The following is a 16,202-nucleotide window of genomic DNA, read 5'->3' as shown; positions in this document are numbered from 1 at the left end:
TTGGCTGTATTATCTTTCAAAGCCTATTGTTACTTTAAAACAAATCCTCAAATTATAAGAAACTAAATGGATGTTACTGTATTCTTCATCCAAATGAAAGAAAACAGCCCTAGCAAGAAATAGATGAATTGATTAACAGATGTGTGACAGCAAACATCCTGGATTTCTATCAGATGTCATGTCAAATAAACTTTCAGAATTCAGGGAAAGATCTGATTTTAAATTAAGTAAACTGTGTTTCGCTGCCCTCGTATGGAAGGCTGTGGTATTGATAGCTGTGTGTAGGTGATAATGGCCAGAGATGCTGCATATCTGATACTTGAAATCCAACAGTACAGTTCCGTCTTAAAGTGGCCCTGCTGGGCGACAACAATGATTAAAGACTCTGATCTAATGTAAAACAGAAATGTGCAAACTGACCCTTACTGTTTTTCTAGTAATTCCTCGGCCAATAAAATGTGCAATGTTGGCTTCAACGAGGGGACTTTGGAGTAGTATGATGAATATAAGCAGTTCAATTAAAAAAGGATGACTGGAATAAAAACTATGACTAAATAAGTTTGTTTAAATAAATCGTATTAGAAATAATCTCTATAGGAGTCCCATCAGAAAGAGTATGATATTTAACATACACAGCACGATTCTGGTGGAATACATTATTACTGTAGTATAATTATGATATTTAGCAGCAAAGCGACGATAGGTGATTTGAATTTGTATTTTAACCATTTTAAGACATTAAAAGTTCAATAGTAAACAATCTTGCATTTTTAGAAATGTACATTATCTTTCTGATGGAGCAACCGTCACCATAGTTTCCATTAATGCCCATTTTCTTTGAGAGTGTGAGGGGTGGCGTTAGGGGTTGTCAGGTAATTCAAATCAATCAAATCAACATACATTGTACAATTAAATGCAAAAATGTGAAGGTCCACCAAAGTTTGGATTCTTGGTTTTATTGAAGCCAGGGGTCTGATAAACATGTTCCTTATCTTTGTCGGCATAAGAAGCGAGAATCCACACGGCAGCGGAAAGGCTACAGAAATGTGTTAAAGTCATACAATCAAACTTCTAAATTAATTCAGGACACACAAATGCAGCCAGCCATGTGCTTACAATGTCTCGATATCCTGAATACAAAAGGACTGGAAGCAGAAGCTCATTGTCTTGTATAGATGTGGACTGACAATAGTGGTCGAAGGCAATTCAGTTAGCATGTGAGGAGGCAGACGTTTGAATACAAAAGTTAAAACAACTGTTCATTATTCAACTTTGGGAGAAACATAAAACCCTAATAAAGAGCGAGTACAACTTTGACACCAAGCCGCATGAGAGCACTTCATTCTGCTTAGCTAAATGCCAAATTAAACAAGTGTGGCCATTTTATGAAGAAATGTCAGTCAGGTTAGGATGGCATTTCAAATTATTCTAAACAGAAAGTGTCAAAGGGCATCACAAACACATTTTAAATAGGTTGTAAACATAAACAAGAGGTGATTCATGGGCAAAAAGGCATAGGTCAAACCTGAAAATGAATTGACATTTTGTTTTGGTTTATCTATTGCAAGATCCCCAAAATATGCCCCTATCACAGGTGTAATATCAATGATTTTAAAGGATTTATTATATTAAAAAAGAAAAGAATCACCAGTAGAAAGCAGTTATTCCATAGTAACCACAAGGGGCACCTTCCATAACTTAAGCAGCAAATGCAGATAAATAATGCAGTTTTACTCGGGAGATTAGCTTCTAGTTTCATTACTAAATATTCTAAAAGGGCAAAGCAAAAACAAAAGTGATATGCATTCTTTATTTAACTGTAGGAATAGGGAATTGATACAAGTGTCCAAGGAAAAGTGCTTATTACATGTGGCCGTACTTCTCCTGGCTGTTATTAAATTGTGCTTCGGCCACAGGCTTGAACATTCCACAGTCACAAAAAAACAAAACAAGAAGAGCTTAATTTTAATCAAAAATAAATCCAGAAAAGTTGTGTAGTATCATTTTAAATCAAATCATGCATAAAGTATACTGTACACCAGTATGGTCTTGTGGCAATTGCATTGCATTTGTAGACCAGTTTAGAGAATGTACCATAATCGACTGTCCATAATTATGGCATAGTATATTGAACAATGAAACCACGGTTATGGTTGAATGGAGTAAGGCATTTTCTACCATTAGGATGTTATGAAAACAAGAATTCATATTCAGGTCTGAAGTTTAGGATTATAGGCAAGAGTGGGACGAGAAAGCATCCACTGGTTAATCTTAAGGACTATTACCAACTTTAAAAGCAGAACAACTTGACTAAAATGCATCTTTGGTTCCACATCCCAATCTTTTTATAGCATATAACAGCACTCCTCTGCTTGCCTTTCAGTGTAGGCCAATGTAGACATAGTGCTCAATGTAGGCTTTCGATGAACACTATTCATAAGATTAAGTAGGGCCTTGCATACAGACTTAATGATGATGTACACTTCATTTTAATTAGATTATGGTGACCTGAAACCATAAATAGTTGTACAGATTATTTGATATGGTACAGTATAATCATTTTATATTAAAAAAAGAAAAAATGTCTGGACACAGTTGAGCAACCCCTTAAGGACACACAAGTATTAGGAGCATTCCTGTGAAGGCAAGGTGGCCGTTGTGACAAACTGTTAGCTGTACAGTGAAGGCAAAGGTTGTTATTTTAAACAGGGCACTGAAGGAGACGGACAAACGGGTTTCACTACTGGGATGTGTTTCTACAGCTATTCCATGTGAAAACGGGGAATGTTTAACAGATATGCAAAGTACAGTGTGAATAAAACATGCGAACCCAAAGGAGGAGAGTGCTGTCAGACACTGTATGATACTATACGTCATTTTGATCACACCACAGCAATTCATTGTTTGTCTTTTGGCTGCAAAGCGAGTGGTTTCCACCACAGTGAGTGTTGTTGTGTGGTTCCTTCTAAATATGAGCAGCCTTTACAGTTTTCATTAAGGCATTCAATCTAATGCTCTATTGAATACCATCAAGTAGGCCACAGAAATCTAGTTTCTGAAAAATAACAGACCACAGGCTTATTGTACATTAACAAAAATGTAAAACGAAATAAATTATTTGGATGTCAAAAAATGGACAAAAACCTTTTAACCGATGGTGCTACAGTGCATTTCCTCTTACGAAGACAAGCATTTCTACTATGAAACAAACAGCTAACTGTGCGAGGCACTTAGGAGTTATAGTAGGAAAGATGCCGCCTAACCCAATCCCCAAATATACACACCTGTAGCAAAATAAGTGGTTCCATCGCAACCTCTAAACTCATCAAATCCCATTCTCATTTAGCCAAAGAAGCTATTTTTTAAAATGTTGACAGAATTGCATTTTTATACAAAATCAAAGTTAACCTGAATAGATTTTTTTGTATATATATTTACAGAATTCTTCGAGATTATTAGGGAAAATTATATGATATGCTTTCAGCTATCTGGACTTGTCAAATTAGTGTCATGACGTCAGTGGCATTTTAACATGTTTTGCGATACAGACACATTTTTTCTTTAAACCGGTTAATGGTGCACAAAATAAAATACATCAGTATCATATCCAATATGTTGTACATACATATGTTTGCAAGTATTCTAATATTTTTTCTAAATGTAAAGTTGAAATACCTTTCCAATCGTGACCAAATTTCTTCCATGAGATAAGCTGACCCAGAGGCCACATGACCGGTAGATTTCCACTCTTTAATCCCATGAGGAGAGGGAGTTAACCCCAGAAACTGGGGGGCCTGCAGCCCAGCGCATCGAGCTGGCTGCCTGGGGGTGTGCACACATTTCAATAAACCAACATCCCTCACAAAATTACATTTACAGTGGAAGAGAGGACAGAAATAAAGCCACGCCTTTAGCGTGTAGCACCTATAAGCAACAGCTTCATCTCTGTTGTGTCTCTCTTCCCATCCCACCAGAACACCAACATATCTGATAGCATCTGAAACTCCTTTTGGTGAAACCACTGTGTGCTGACTGATATAGACATTGGGAATTTGGTCAATTTTTTATGCTCACATGTACATGTATAATTCCAGAGTATTAACGCAACTGTTTTTGTTGCCTTCACGCTTCGTTCCCTGTCGGCGGCGGTACGTTGTTAGCTGAAACCATGGAGTCCTGTTTGCGAGTCATCCGGTCCAACTCCGCCTGGACGTCAGTCAAACCCGGCTTCTGCCCTTGGAAAAACAGGAGACAAAGTCCAAAAGTAATCTCCTGTAGTCTCTGTGTGTATTCAAAATGAACAGTTTTCTACAGGCAGTAAGCAGACAGATGAAGGTGGGATGGTGAGGCGGTCCCACGCTGGAGTGTGGCTGCTCGCTGCCACAGTTAACACTCATGCAAAACGTATCATCGGACAAAGGAAACATTCTCATGCGTTCCCCTTCCAGCTGGGTCAGATAAATGTTACCACAGCTCAGCACTGGAAGTAGAGGTACATGTCAACGGAGAGATGAGTTATGCAATGGTTCCTTCAATGTTTTTACTGCGTAGTACATTCAGCCAGTATTTGACTTTGTTACATTTACCTGATGTAACAAAGTAAAAAAAATGAAGCTGGTTGACATGCGAAACAGCCGTGTTTACTCAAGCATAACACATTAGTTGAGCAAGAGATATGACATGGAGTGAGTGACATTAGTTGTATGGAGGACGTTTATGAGTGGAGGTTTGGTGCATACAGGCCTGTCACAAGTTTCCTCAGATGTTTAGTCAAAGACAACTTTTATTTTTCTATTGATTTAACTTTTCTCTCTCTTTCTCTCTCCCAGGCGTGATTTGAGATCTCAATACACAAGATGCTGTAGTAAACATTTTTTTTAATTAAAGAACAACTGCTAACCTGTGAGGTAGAATGATTAAAAACAGTGAGGCTACTGTTTGACTGAGTTCAGAGGTGAGCATGCTGGAATAAGAGATGGTACCTGTTTTCTTGGCGGACCCTTGCACTCCAGCTCCAACGGCTCCACTTCCCGGACTCCCGGGGCTTCCTGGGGATCCGGTCTTTTTACTCAGCAGACTGTTGAAGAAGTTAGCCAGCACTCCCTCATTGGCCGCCCCCGCTGCAGGAGAAACATAAAGCTTAAAATCCCTTCTGTAATATGGAAAACTTCCTTTTCTGTTCGGCAGTTTTAAAAATAGGTTGAACATATACACATATACTATACTTAATTATTGAGTTTTCAGTCACTCCTTCAACACGTACAATACTGAGAAAACCGGCTGATTATAAACAGACTTTTGTGCTTTAATGCTTAACATCTGATAATGTTATGATTCCAGATAAGCAATCAGAGTTATCTTGAGTGAACTTTTTATTGAAATGTCAATTCTATGACACAATCTATCTTAGGATCCTTGATTTGGAGAAGGAAGAAATTAAAAAAAGTAAAAACGTTACAAAAAAGGGGAAGAAATTGTGTTGAAGTCACACAGTCTAGTCTGCAAACCACAATAGGCAAGGGTTAAGAGACCTATATTAAATCCAGCTAAACCCAATGTAGCTGGAATGCACCAGCACCCTACTGCACGGAATGAAGGAGAGAAAGTAAATACTTCTGCTTTATGCTGAGCTCAGGAGGTGTGAAGGAATTTGTTGTTATGTTAATCATTTTAGTTGCTACCTCTTCAGACGTAGGAGAGTAGAAAACAACTGTGATCTAAAATGTTTTATCATTGTTATTCTTCTACGGGGGTCTTACAATTTGTTTCAAAACATGCACCCCATGAAAATCAAGAGAGCACTGGAGAGAAAACTATGATTCTCAATAATCGTATATGAAGATTAATGAGCACTAGAGCTTCTACCTTTCATGTTGGGGTCTGGCTTTTTGACAGCAGCCATTGGTGAGCTGCTGGTCATGTTGGGTTGGCCGGCGCGGCCTGCAGGTCGGGGAGACCCCGAGGTGGTCCTGCCCGGAGACTCCTGCAACACACAAACCAGGACAGGACTGTGGTCAGAAACACAAGCGTGTCTATCGAGGAGAAATCGGATAAAGTGGCAAGAGGAATAAATCCATCCACTACAAATATTGCACATTACAGGGACTTTAAGACACTTACTGTTGCTCCTCTGGTTGGTGTGGCGGGCTGCTTTGATAACAAAGACTGTAGGGGAATAAAAGTAAACATCTTTATTCCGCCATGGTTAAACTAATACTTTCCATGCACAATCCATTTAAGGCAATATGCAAAAGGGTTTACTAATTATAAAACATACATATTTATACCATTTATTCAAGATAATAGAATAATTCTTTAAAAAATTTAATTTAGATGTCTCTAACAGGGACATTCAGCAAAGATGCATTACATTACATTTTGTAGAGAAAACTAAAAGTGTAACTATTAAATAATTTTCTATCTTGCGAAACAAAAACCTCTGTTAAGTTTTTTTATTAGATCTCCTTCCTGGTTTATTTGTGTACAAAATAGGAAGTGAAGGCAAAGTCAGGTGGAAGTATCACATATACAACATCGAAATGTGCTTGTTCAGAATCAGTAAAAATGTACAAAAGGATTCTTGGGTCTACTTATTCACTGAATGGAAAACAATGTTTTTTTGTTCAGGCTACCATGTCTCATGTTTCACTTCTAAAGCACCTACACCATTTGGAAATATCAGTACTATGCTTTCCTGTTTAATCAGGGGAGTAAATTCTTCAATTCACTGTCAAACTTGGCAGTCGCAGACAGAACATATGAAATATTCAAGAAAGACTGACACATACCTGTTGCTTCATTAGGAAAACCTGCTCATCCTCTGCATTAATCTCTTTGTCATGTACCAGCTGTAAACAAGAGCAAAGGAGAAAGCATGTTCTTATTCATTTAGCACTTCAGGTTGTGATTTCATACTCTAAAACTTCACATTTAGTTTGATCTGCCATACCTTTCGTACTGGAGGCATTGTGATAAAATCTTCAAATGGATCGTCTGGTCTGACTGTTGTTAGGTTTTCATGCAAAATCGCAATTTTCTTCTCATTATCCCATCCACATGGACTGAAAGGAAAAAGAGACAGTTCAAAAAAGGGGACACAATGATCTGATTTCTGGTTTGGAGGATTTTTCTGTGACTAAATTGGAGATTTGGTTTTGCTATGTCAGTGATAACAAAAGAAGAAAGAAAAATGGCTGTTGGCAAAAAATAAACATGATTAAGTTAAAATAAAATAGCTTTACTCACATGAACACTGCATCCTTCTCTACCACTAAGGCTGGTGAGGTGAACTTGAAGTCATACATCTTATGCACTATATATTTGTAAAGCAGATCCAGGTTCTTCTCCTCTTTGACGGAAGTATAGATCAGGCCAGCTCCATCTGTTTACTTAAATTAAGGCTTGTTGGGTCAACGATGTAGATGGTCGATTAATTGATGACAATAAATAAACCTCATGTGCAATATGAACAACATTTAGAACACTCAATCATATAGGTATCATGACATTTGTGATAGAATTGTAAACAATCGTGTATTGGAAGGATACACTGTAAGCAAAATCGCCTGACGTTGGACTGGATGAAATCAAAGTGCTCATCTCTGAAATCGTGCTCTTTCTCTAGAACGCCGACTGCGTCACACTTGAGGAGAAATAGAGAGAGGAAAAGAGATACACATTTAATGACAGACAATGAAAAGTCAGGATGAAAAACATGAAGACTGCTCCCTACATCCTGAGCCCATTTTACAGTGTCCTTTGTTGTGATTCTAGATGGTATTCCTAAAAGTCCCCTAACTGACTAGGGTAATGCACAAATTGATAAGCTTCGCCTCCAGTGTTGTTGTTTTGCATAGAGTGAAACATCATTTCCATAACAGGTTTTTCACAGCACAACAATTTTACAGACCAATCGTTTTTCTGTTGGTTTTCATATTAGTCTGCCTGGCGAGGATCATTTTTGACAGCCTCTGAAAGTATAGTGGATGCAGAGGACAGAGACAGTTGATGGCGGAGGTAGGAGTTAGTGTGGTGTGTTGTCATAGGAACAAGGGGGAGAAACATGCCCTTGGGAGGCTCCAGGCAGAGATGATGTGTTGCTTTAGTGTTTATTGTCCTTCTGGTGAAGTTTCCATGATTAGTCTTGCCAGAAGTTGTGATGGTCAACAGAAGATTGACAGCCCAATTGAACTACTTTTGAACAGCAAACTATAGTCTTCAACTTTTTCTAAAGCTGAACATTTCTTCTCCGATGACAGCTAGATAGAAGCACCAGTGATAAAGAGCACATTCACCATGTCACGGCTAGCATGTGAAGCTCTGCTGACGGCTATAGGGTGTTTTTCAGCACTAGCATTTGCCTGGAGGGTTAACAGGCAAGTATAATGGCTGCTTTTTATTAGAGTTTGCTGCCTCACAAAGCACAACATAAAAAGCATGTATAAAAGGTCTGAGCCTGAATGTGCGCATCATGGAGGCCATTAAAGAACCCAGCAGAAGGAAACCAGCAGTAAGCACGGCTGTGATGGAGTTAAAAAGAGGCTTCCTGTGCCTGTTTGTCTCAGGCAGATCAGGGGAAAGTTGTGAGAGGTTCCTACAGGAACAGTCTAGAACTGCTTGGGCTACACATGTTTAAAAAAGCAGATCCAAGGGAGTAAGGGGAGTTTAGAGAAGCTATGAACCACAGCCACATGTGGGCTGAATGAGCTTCTGGAAAACCATTCAGCAACTAAGGAGTGAGCGGCAGGATGTTACTTAGGGGGTGGACCATGTGTTTCTCAGGCTTTTTATGAGGATATTGTGAATTAGGAGCTCTTTGAGGAACTGCTAAATGCAATGGAAACAGAAGGCTCATTAGGGGGCAAAGATAGGACAAGTACAATTTCTTAAAACCAAATTAGCCAGATGTAAAGATTAAGGTAAGTTGCACTTTTTAGGAAATGAAAATGGGTTAAACAATCTCATGCTTTTCGATAAACCAGTAAAGATTTGACATCACATTTGGAAAAACACCAAACACAAAACAACAGTGATGTTTTTGCATTAGGGTTTGTTGCTTTCTTTTGTAGCTAACGGAACAATTTTGTTGTACTGCATAGCCATGATTAAGTATTGCATTCGATTATCATTCTTTTGACTCTGGTGACAAGGATGTTTTATCCGTCAGAGAACTAGCAAATATCTTATCTCAGAGTGAAGTACCTCAAAAAATCTTTGATAGATTGGTAAAAACCTTGGAGCAACAACAAAACATTATTGTCTGTTGATAAGAGTCTATGGCTTCAAACATAAGACTTTTTGCATGTAGGACATATTTACCTTTGTGCAAACTATTAGCACTGGAATGCCCAGGTTGTGTGTGAGTGTGCTCTCTCCCAGTGGGAGCACAACGGCCTCGTCTTCCCCTGCTGTGGGGGCCCGTCTCTGTGGGGAGGACTGGGCGGCATCCTCTGGTTCTGTGTACTCTTGGAACGCTTTCACCACTAGCGGAGAGACGCAGGAAGCAAAATAAAGAATGTAATTAGTTATAAGTGAACACCACAACATAATAAACATTTCAAATTTTACCCAACATTTTTTTATTTTTAGAAGGTCAAGTAGTCATGACTAAAACATGTGACCAACAGTATTTATGAAGACTACAGTAAACCTGCCTCTGCTTCTCTTTCCTACACTGGCAGTCTAATAATAATAATGTTCACTTTGGTCATGTTAGCTCTCTCTGAAGTGTAGTGATCCAAAACACAGAATAACACTCTCAGGATCCTGGGCACAAGTTGTTTAACTGCCTATTTACAAACAATCGTAACTACAAATAATCCAGGCATTAGCAACACATTGAGCAAGATGACTTATTCACACCTAATAGCCCGCTTCTCTGGTGCGCACCACAGTTTGTTACATTGTTTCATTTTTCAGAAGGTTCGGTTTGCATTCAGGGCAAAACTCAAACGGACTATAAACTTTAAACACAAGTCATGTGCACGGAAATGCTGTTCAACAATTGGTGAGACATTAAAGGGGTAAAAACGCAAATCCCGGCCATTTCTACCGGAGCCTCCGCCATGGAGCATCGGCACTTTCGGCAGGTTATTCTCATGCTGCTGTTAATCTGGAGATCAACAGACTGTAGCGGCCCGCGCATATGATTATATAATCACTAATCAGACAACGTCCGTTCAAAAACATTATAACACATATAATGAGACGTTCTGCAGTAAAGAGGGGCGTTTCACTGACGACAGGTGTTCTTAATTTTATGTAGTTGACGGAGCATTTTTACTTTACACGACACTGTTCAACACTTCATTCTGCTTCACTCTTTAACTTAACAACCGCGGATGTCTTGAAAGACTCTTTCGCTAAAGATTTTGAAGACATCCGCGTTCTTGTGACACGTAAATACTACGCTTCCTATGTTTTGGTGCGGACTGCGTTCACACCAGCAATGAACCGCTCCAGAGTTCGCAAGCAAGCGTTCCGAGACCACCTATTTTAGCGGACCAGAGTCCGGTTGTTTAGTTCACTTAAGAGGTCTCGGACTATGTTCACACCGACCCAAATGAACCGCACCAAGCGGCTAAACGCACCAGGGTTCAATTCAACCGGACTATACAAGGCAGGTGTGAACGCACCCTTAGTCATTGTAGTAACAAACTATTCAAACACAAAAAAAACACAATAACATTAAGCTGAAAGTCTTGAAAGCTGTAAGAATTCTCCACTTGGTCTGTCTGTAGCCATCATCTGCACTTGACCTTCAGGGGAACCTTTGGTGTAGTTACAGAACCAGACATCCCCTGCTTTAATGAACAGTACTAATTGATGCGCTCCACCTCAAACTGTGGGCCTCATGCTGACACATTCTGTTACATTTCTAAAACCCAAGATGCACCAAACACTCTATTATACTAATGTAATTATTACTCTGCAACATATTAAAATCATATTTAGATTATGTTTTGTTATTATTTCAATGTTCAAAACATTTGTTTCTTTGCGTTTTGGAGTTACTTTGAATGAACAAAACAAATGGTAAATTACAGAAATCAATGAGTACCAAAAAAGAAGTTAGAGAACTTGTGTCCTTATTGCTTATGCATTTGGCCCATTGTCTCAAATAAAAGGGTCAACACCAATGAATGGCCGTTAACTGGCATATTAAAATATTCCTGATCTTCATGAAGAAATAATTGATATAATCCAAATGTGAATACAAATAGCAAGTCATTAATATTATAGGTCCTGTATTGTGTAGTATACATGGACACAATATCAAAAGTCACATAATAGACCTTTGGTAAAAAGAAAAACAGATACATACATGGCATCCTTTACTTTCCTGAAGTGGGAAGTTTGATTCTACAGCTGTCCAGACATTTAGAAAGCTATAGCATGAAAGGGAGGGGAGGTGGAGGCAGGGAAGGGGGGGGGTGGAGGGGAGGGGAGGGGACTGTAAGCAGGAAGCTCTGGCCTACTTCCTCAGGAGCTTTGGAAACGCAGTAGGGGTGAGCCAACAAAGCCAGATTGCCATTTCGAGCCAACTTCTTAACTTTTAAACATGGAATTTAGTATTTAGGGCGAGGACTAATAGTACAAGCAATCTAAAGAGTAACTATCATTGGACACAGGATTAACACAAATCTAGTGCACATGCACAAATAGTTTGGTATTATGTACACTATTCAACATGCTGATTTATAACCATTCAAATGTATTACTATTGAAAATATCCTTCAGAGGGGTTTATACAGAAGACATCTGGACCTAATATAAAAGAATATTGAATGGATGACTGCAGCAAAAATCTGAATTCGATCTAATCCTTTCCTGTGCAGTTTAAGCTTCACAGGGGGTCTGCTCGGCCAAGACATGGCATGCTAGAAATAATTAAGATAAAATAGGAGTAGCTGCTAGATACAAATAAACATCGCTCAAACATTAACTGCCAGTCATTTATTATGGTGTTCTATCTTCACCACAACCGTGTCCGAGAAAGCTTAGCAATGAAATGTGTTTTAAATAAAATATGACTTGAGTATCTTGTATGGATGTTCGGATATGTTATGTTATGGCAAGTACATGATGATGTGTCTTAGTGGGACAAAGTCTGTCTAACTGTTATTCAAACAAAGGTGGGGTCAAAAAATGTTGGCAAACATAATCGACAACTGCTCAACCTTCCATACATGTGTTATACAGTAACTCTTAAAGGTTTCCTTTTTTAAATACCAAAAGAACATAACTGCAATAATTGAGAGCATGAAAATGAATATTAGTTTGCTTGAATATGTTGTATAATATTTGTAGCTAAAGTTCAGCTAGAAATTAAATGTATCTTTCCTGGATAACTAAATGTCAAATAAGCAAATTCGGTGTGTCTGGCTGTTGTAAAAAAAGCCTGACATTTACTCTTAATCTGTTTAGTTAATGCTGCTTGGCTGATGGGTTGATTTTTAAAGCTGTCTGGTTACTTCTTTCCTCTGATTTCAGAGAAGCAGAGTCAAAACAAAATACCAAAGTTGTTTGCTTAATGCCTGCACACCATTCCAAAATACTGTAGCTAAAAGTCTCTGTGACGTTACTACCACATCAGTCATAAAGCGACATATTTCTCATTTAAATGTGTGGTCCAGCAATAGTTTGAACAGGTCATTCAACTTGAGACGTTTCCAGCAGCCAGCCGACTAGAGTTAGAGCAGAACGTCCGGCCCACACAATGAATTCAGACCCTCTCACTTTACGTCCCTTCCTCCTTCTCCCTGACGCTGCTGTTGGAGGGGAGGGAACCATGATGCAAGACGCCTGCAAGACTCGCTGGAAAAAAAGCCACTCACAGTCTATCTGTATTTGTCACTCAAATACTCATGTCTACAAATATGTAATCTAACGAGGTCTCACCAATCTGCTACTGACATCACGGCTGGACTGTTCAAAAATATCTTGCCAAAGAGAGGAAAGTAGGAGAAAGCCAAGACGAATTTGACAAAACAGTTTCAATGTTAAGACTTCAAGAAAAGATCATTAAAGAGTACACAACCCTACAATTACAACTGCAATATATGCTCTCACGAATATTTAATGAATACAAGTTACAGTGTATACATTTCAGGCAGTGTTTCCTTTCTACTGCTTGTTTATTCAATGCATTCATTCAGTCTTAACTCATATACCCACCATAACTTAAGTAATGCAGTAAAACAAGATAGAAATGTAGACGCACTAAAAATCATTAACCATGTGCTAGTCATCACTTGGCAACTGGATATACTTTGTCTTTTAAACTTGCCAGCAGACTTGTAAACACATGTCACTGCTTGAGCATGTTATATATTCAGAACCTGTTCTGTAACATTAATTAAAAAATCATTAAATAATGATGCTTCTTTGTGATTAGTTCTTATAGACTTGTAAGAGCAGTACGGAATCTTTGGTGCCTAACAAGAACTCTCTGTTAAACCCTGCAGACTCAACTAACTTGTAAGCCCCTAAACACAAAAGAACTGTTCATAAGGGAGAGATGATGTTCTAAAATTAACAGGAGAACAACATCTGAGTGAATCACACTCATTGATCTGCAGAACTCGCCTCTAGCCAAAACAAACAGCTGAGGATCATGGGCCCCTCTGATGATGACCTAGAAACATCCATGACAATGTGTAATGTTACACAGTGCTCGCCTGGCAAGGTACTCAGCGACCACTTTCTTTTCCTTGAAGCCAGTCAGCAAGGAGACTGCCTCTAATTATGTAAGACTAACAATGATTCCACCCTGGGATTCTTCAGGAATTCTTAAGAGCTTCTTCATTCAAACCCTCTTCAAATCTTACAATTAATCAAAGTCTAGGTGTGTCATATTTTCATTTTCGTCTCAGGTTGTTGCATATTGAGACACTAAAACCTAAAATTGACAACTTATATCAGTCTTAACCAACGGTCTGCTTAAACGTATGTAAGACTGGTGAGGCTGTATGCTCGTCGCTGCCATTCATTACATTTAACATAATGGTGATCGTTTCATCAATCAAATTGAATTCAATTATCACCTACATGTTTATTTTACATTGGTCAAATGCTCCACCAGTGAACAATCAATGCACATGATGAAGTGTACAATTTCTAAGGTAGGGCCGTACTATAAGAGAGTACGGCATAATCACTCATAGGTATATCAATTCAAACATTACTTACTGTTCTGCTCCATTTCTCTAATGTCCTCTGGTGGGATCTTGAGTTTGTCCACATGGTCACGTAGCACACTGGCCCATTTCTGCAAAGACTCCATAATGGTCCAGGGCCGTGACATGTCCGCAACAAACACAGCTAGACAGTTAGGTAGAGACTGAGGAGAGACAGCAAACTTGAGTAGGCCTTTGTGGTATAGGTCTCCATCCAGGATCCACACGCTACAGCGAGTAAGGTCTGCAAAGAAAAAGACAAAATACCAGTTTAATACAAGCAATACTATTATTGTTTTAAACTACAGTCATTTTGCAAAGACTACTGCTGTTAAACAAACACAGGTAAAGATAAAACAGGTTAACTCACCATCTCTGTCCTCGTCATGGACATTTAGGTACAGATACTCCAGTCCTCTCCCTCTCTTGTTGTGATCAGTTCCTTGAAGTTTGGCCATAAGTGCTGTTTTTCCGGATCCATCTTCGCCTGTAAGATATGTCATTCATGTATTATGTTATATGCCTTAAATACAATTACTAGCCTCATGTTTTATGGCTGTCAAGAGGCTGGCACACATTTTTCTGGTCAATAAATGTATTACTTAATATTTGAAAGTCACACGACCCTAACCGAGACATACTCTTTGTATATTGTGTTTATTTTGCTTTCCTTTACAGAATGTGGCAAGAAACATAGCCAGGCCTGCAGACTATTTAATAAATCAGAAAAGTATTTATTTCCTATAATAAGCTTTTGTTTTTGCACTTGACAAACAGACAAACTCCAAACATTGCAGAAACATAGAATTTCACACATCTAGAACGAGTTGCACTTACCAAATAACAGGATATTTTTCCCTGATGGCAACTTTGAACTTGATGTAGTAGAAACTTCACTCAGAATTTCGGTCCTACAACAAAAACAGAGTGTCCCGTTAGCTTGACAGCCAAGTGGCACAATGACAGCTACATATGTTGCTACCAAAACAGTTATAGATCAGCTAGCTACAGTATGTAACATAACTTAACTATTACTTGTACTGTTCAAGAAGATTATTCAACCGATTCAGCAAGAGTTAAGTCAGCCCTGTGTGTGTCCACGACAACACTTGAAAAAAGCAGGAAATGATAAGTCATATCCACTGACCCGGCAACGTTACTTACAGATAAAAGTAGCTATGGATCTGAATATATGAAACATGTCAAGCCCAATAACGATACGAGCCCTTGTGACAAGCGTCGAGTAAAGCCAAGATATATTTCTGCAGAATTAAACTTCAGTTAGTCGGTTATACTTTCTATTAAAGTTCCTGTTAGCTTGTATCCTGCATAACATGAGCTGGTGTTAAGGTGTTGTCATGACATGAACTAGAAGTCTCTCAAACAAGAGAGACACTTGACTCGTCGATTCAATAACTTTGCCTGAAACTGTTAACTCGTCTAATGAACAATATTTGCTAACTACAATGTAGCTAATCGGCACTTTGCTTTAGTTAGCTGGGCTGTTAGCAGGAGTACCGTTGACCGCCCAGCTTCTTGCTAATGTTCCTGCTAACCGGGCCGGTGTCTGGTTGTCAGCAACCGTCAGTGACAAAGCAGAACCAAAGCATTTGGTCTTTTCCGAGACGTGCCTCGGTAAACATGTAAGAGTAAAACAGAAAAACAGGAACTTGCCAAAGGTTTTGTCCTTCTTCATCTTCGTTGTTATTGTCGGCTGCGCCCGGGAGCTGTTTCTCCAGAACGGGAGCCATCTTCTCTTTCTACAACCACAAAGGCAAGGCCCTACTGCTTGGCCACCACTAGCACCGCCTTCATCCAAGTAACCGAGGGTAGGTTGCATTCATTCACTGTGACGCCGCGACGGGATATTTGGTGCACCTCTGCACTGCAGACCTGGCGTCCACGTAAGGTAGCTTTAAAGTTTGGTCTATATAACCATCCTTAAGTATTTTCGTACACAATGGGATAACCATGTATGAAAAAAAGAAGATTGGACTATTCATTTGTGGTTCAAACGTGGTTCAA

The 16,202-nt window shown here is 39.0% G+C and overlaps 1 protein-coding gene across 2 annotated transcripts; it reads right to left on the bottom strand.

Annotated features, from left to right (window-relative positions):
• Positions 1-940: 940 nt before the first annotated feature.
• dync1li2 (dynein, cytoplasmic 1, light intermediate chain 2) lies at positions 941-16,001 on the bottom strand. 2 transcript variants are annotated; one of them, XM_034216726.1, is made up of 13 exons: positions 15,852-16,001; positions 15,015-15,088; positions 14,548-14,664; positions 14,191-14,421; positions 9,319-9,482; positions 7,549-7,642; positions 7,246-7,381; positions 6,950-7,061; positions 6,789-6,848; positions 6,121-6,165; positions 5,866-5,983; positions 4,983-5,120; positions 941-4,235 (listed from the first exon to the last, which is right to left on the bottom strand). In XM_034216726.1, the coding sequence occupies exons 1-13, from the start codon at positions 15,926-15,928 to the stop codon at positions 4,123-4,125; spliced, it is 1,479 nt and encodes a 492-aa protein (XP_034072617.1). In that variant the 5' UTR covers positions 15,929-16,001; the 3' UTR covers positions 941-4,122. The 2 variants fall into 2 exon arrangements, with proteins under 2 accessions (XP_034072617.1, XP_034072622.1); XM_034216731.1 differs by having other exon boundaries at positions 941-4,230.
• Between the last annotated feature and the right edge of the window lie 201 nt (positions 16,002-16,202).

Source organism: Gymnodraco acuticeps, unplaced genomic scaffold, assembly GCF_902827175.1.
Source record: "Gymnodraco acuticeps unplaced genomic scaffold, fGymAcu1.1, whole genome shotgun sequence".
Taxonomy (NCBI): Eukaryota; Metazoa; Chordata; class Actinopteri; order Perciformes; family Bathydraconidae; genus Gymnodraco; species Gymnodraco acuticeps.
Note: the sequence above shows the minus strand (reverse complement) of the source record. Positions and strands in the feature narration are given on the sequence as shown.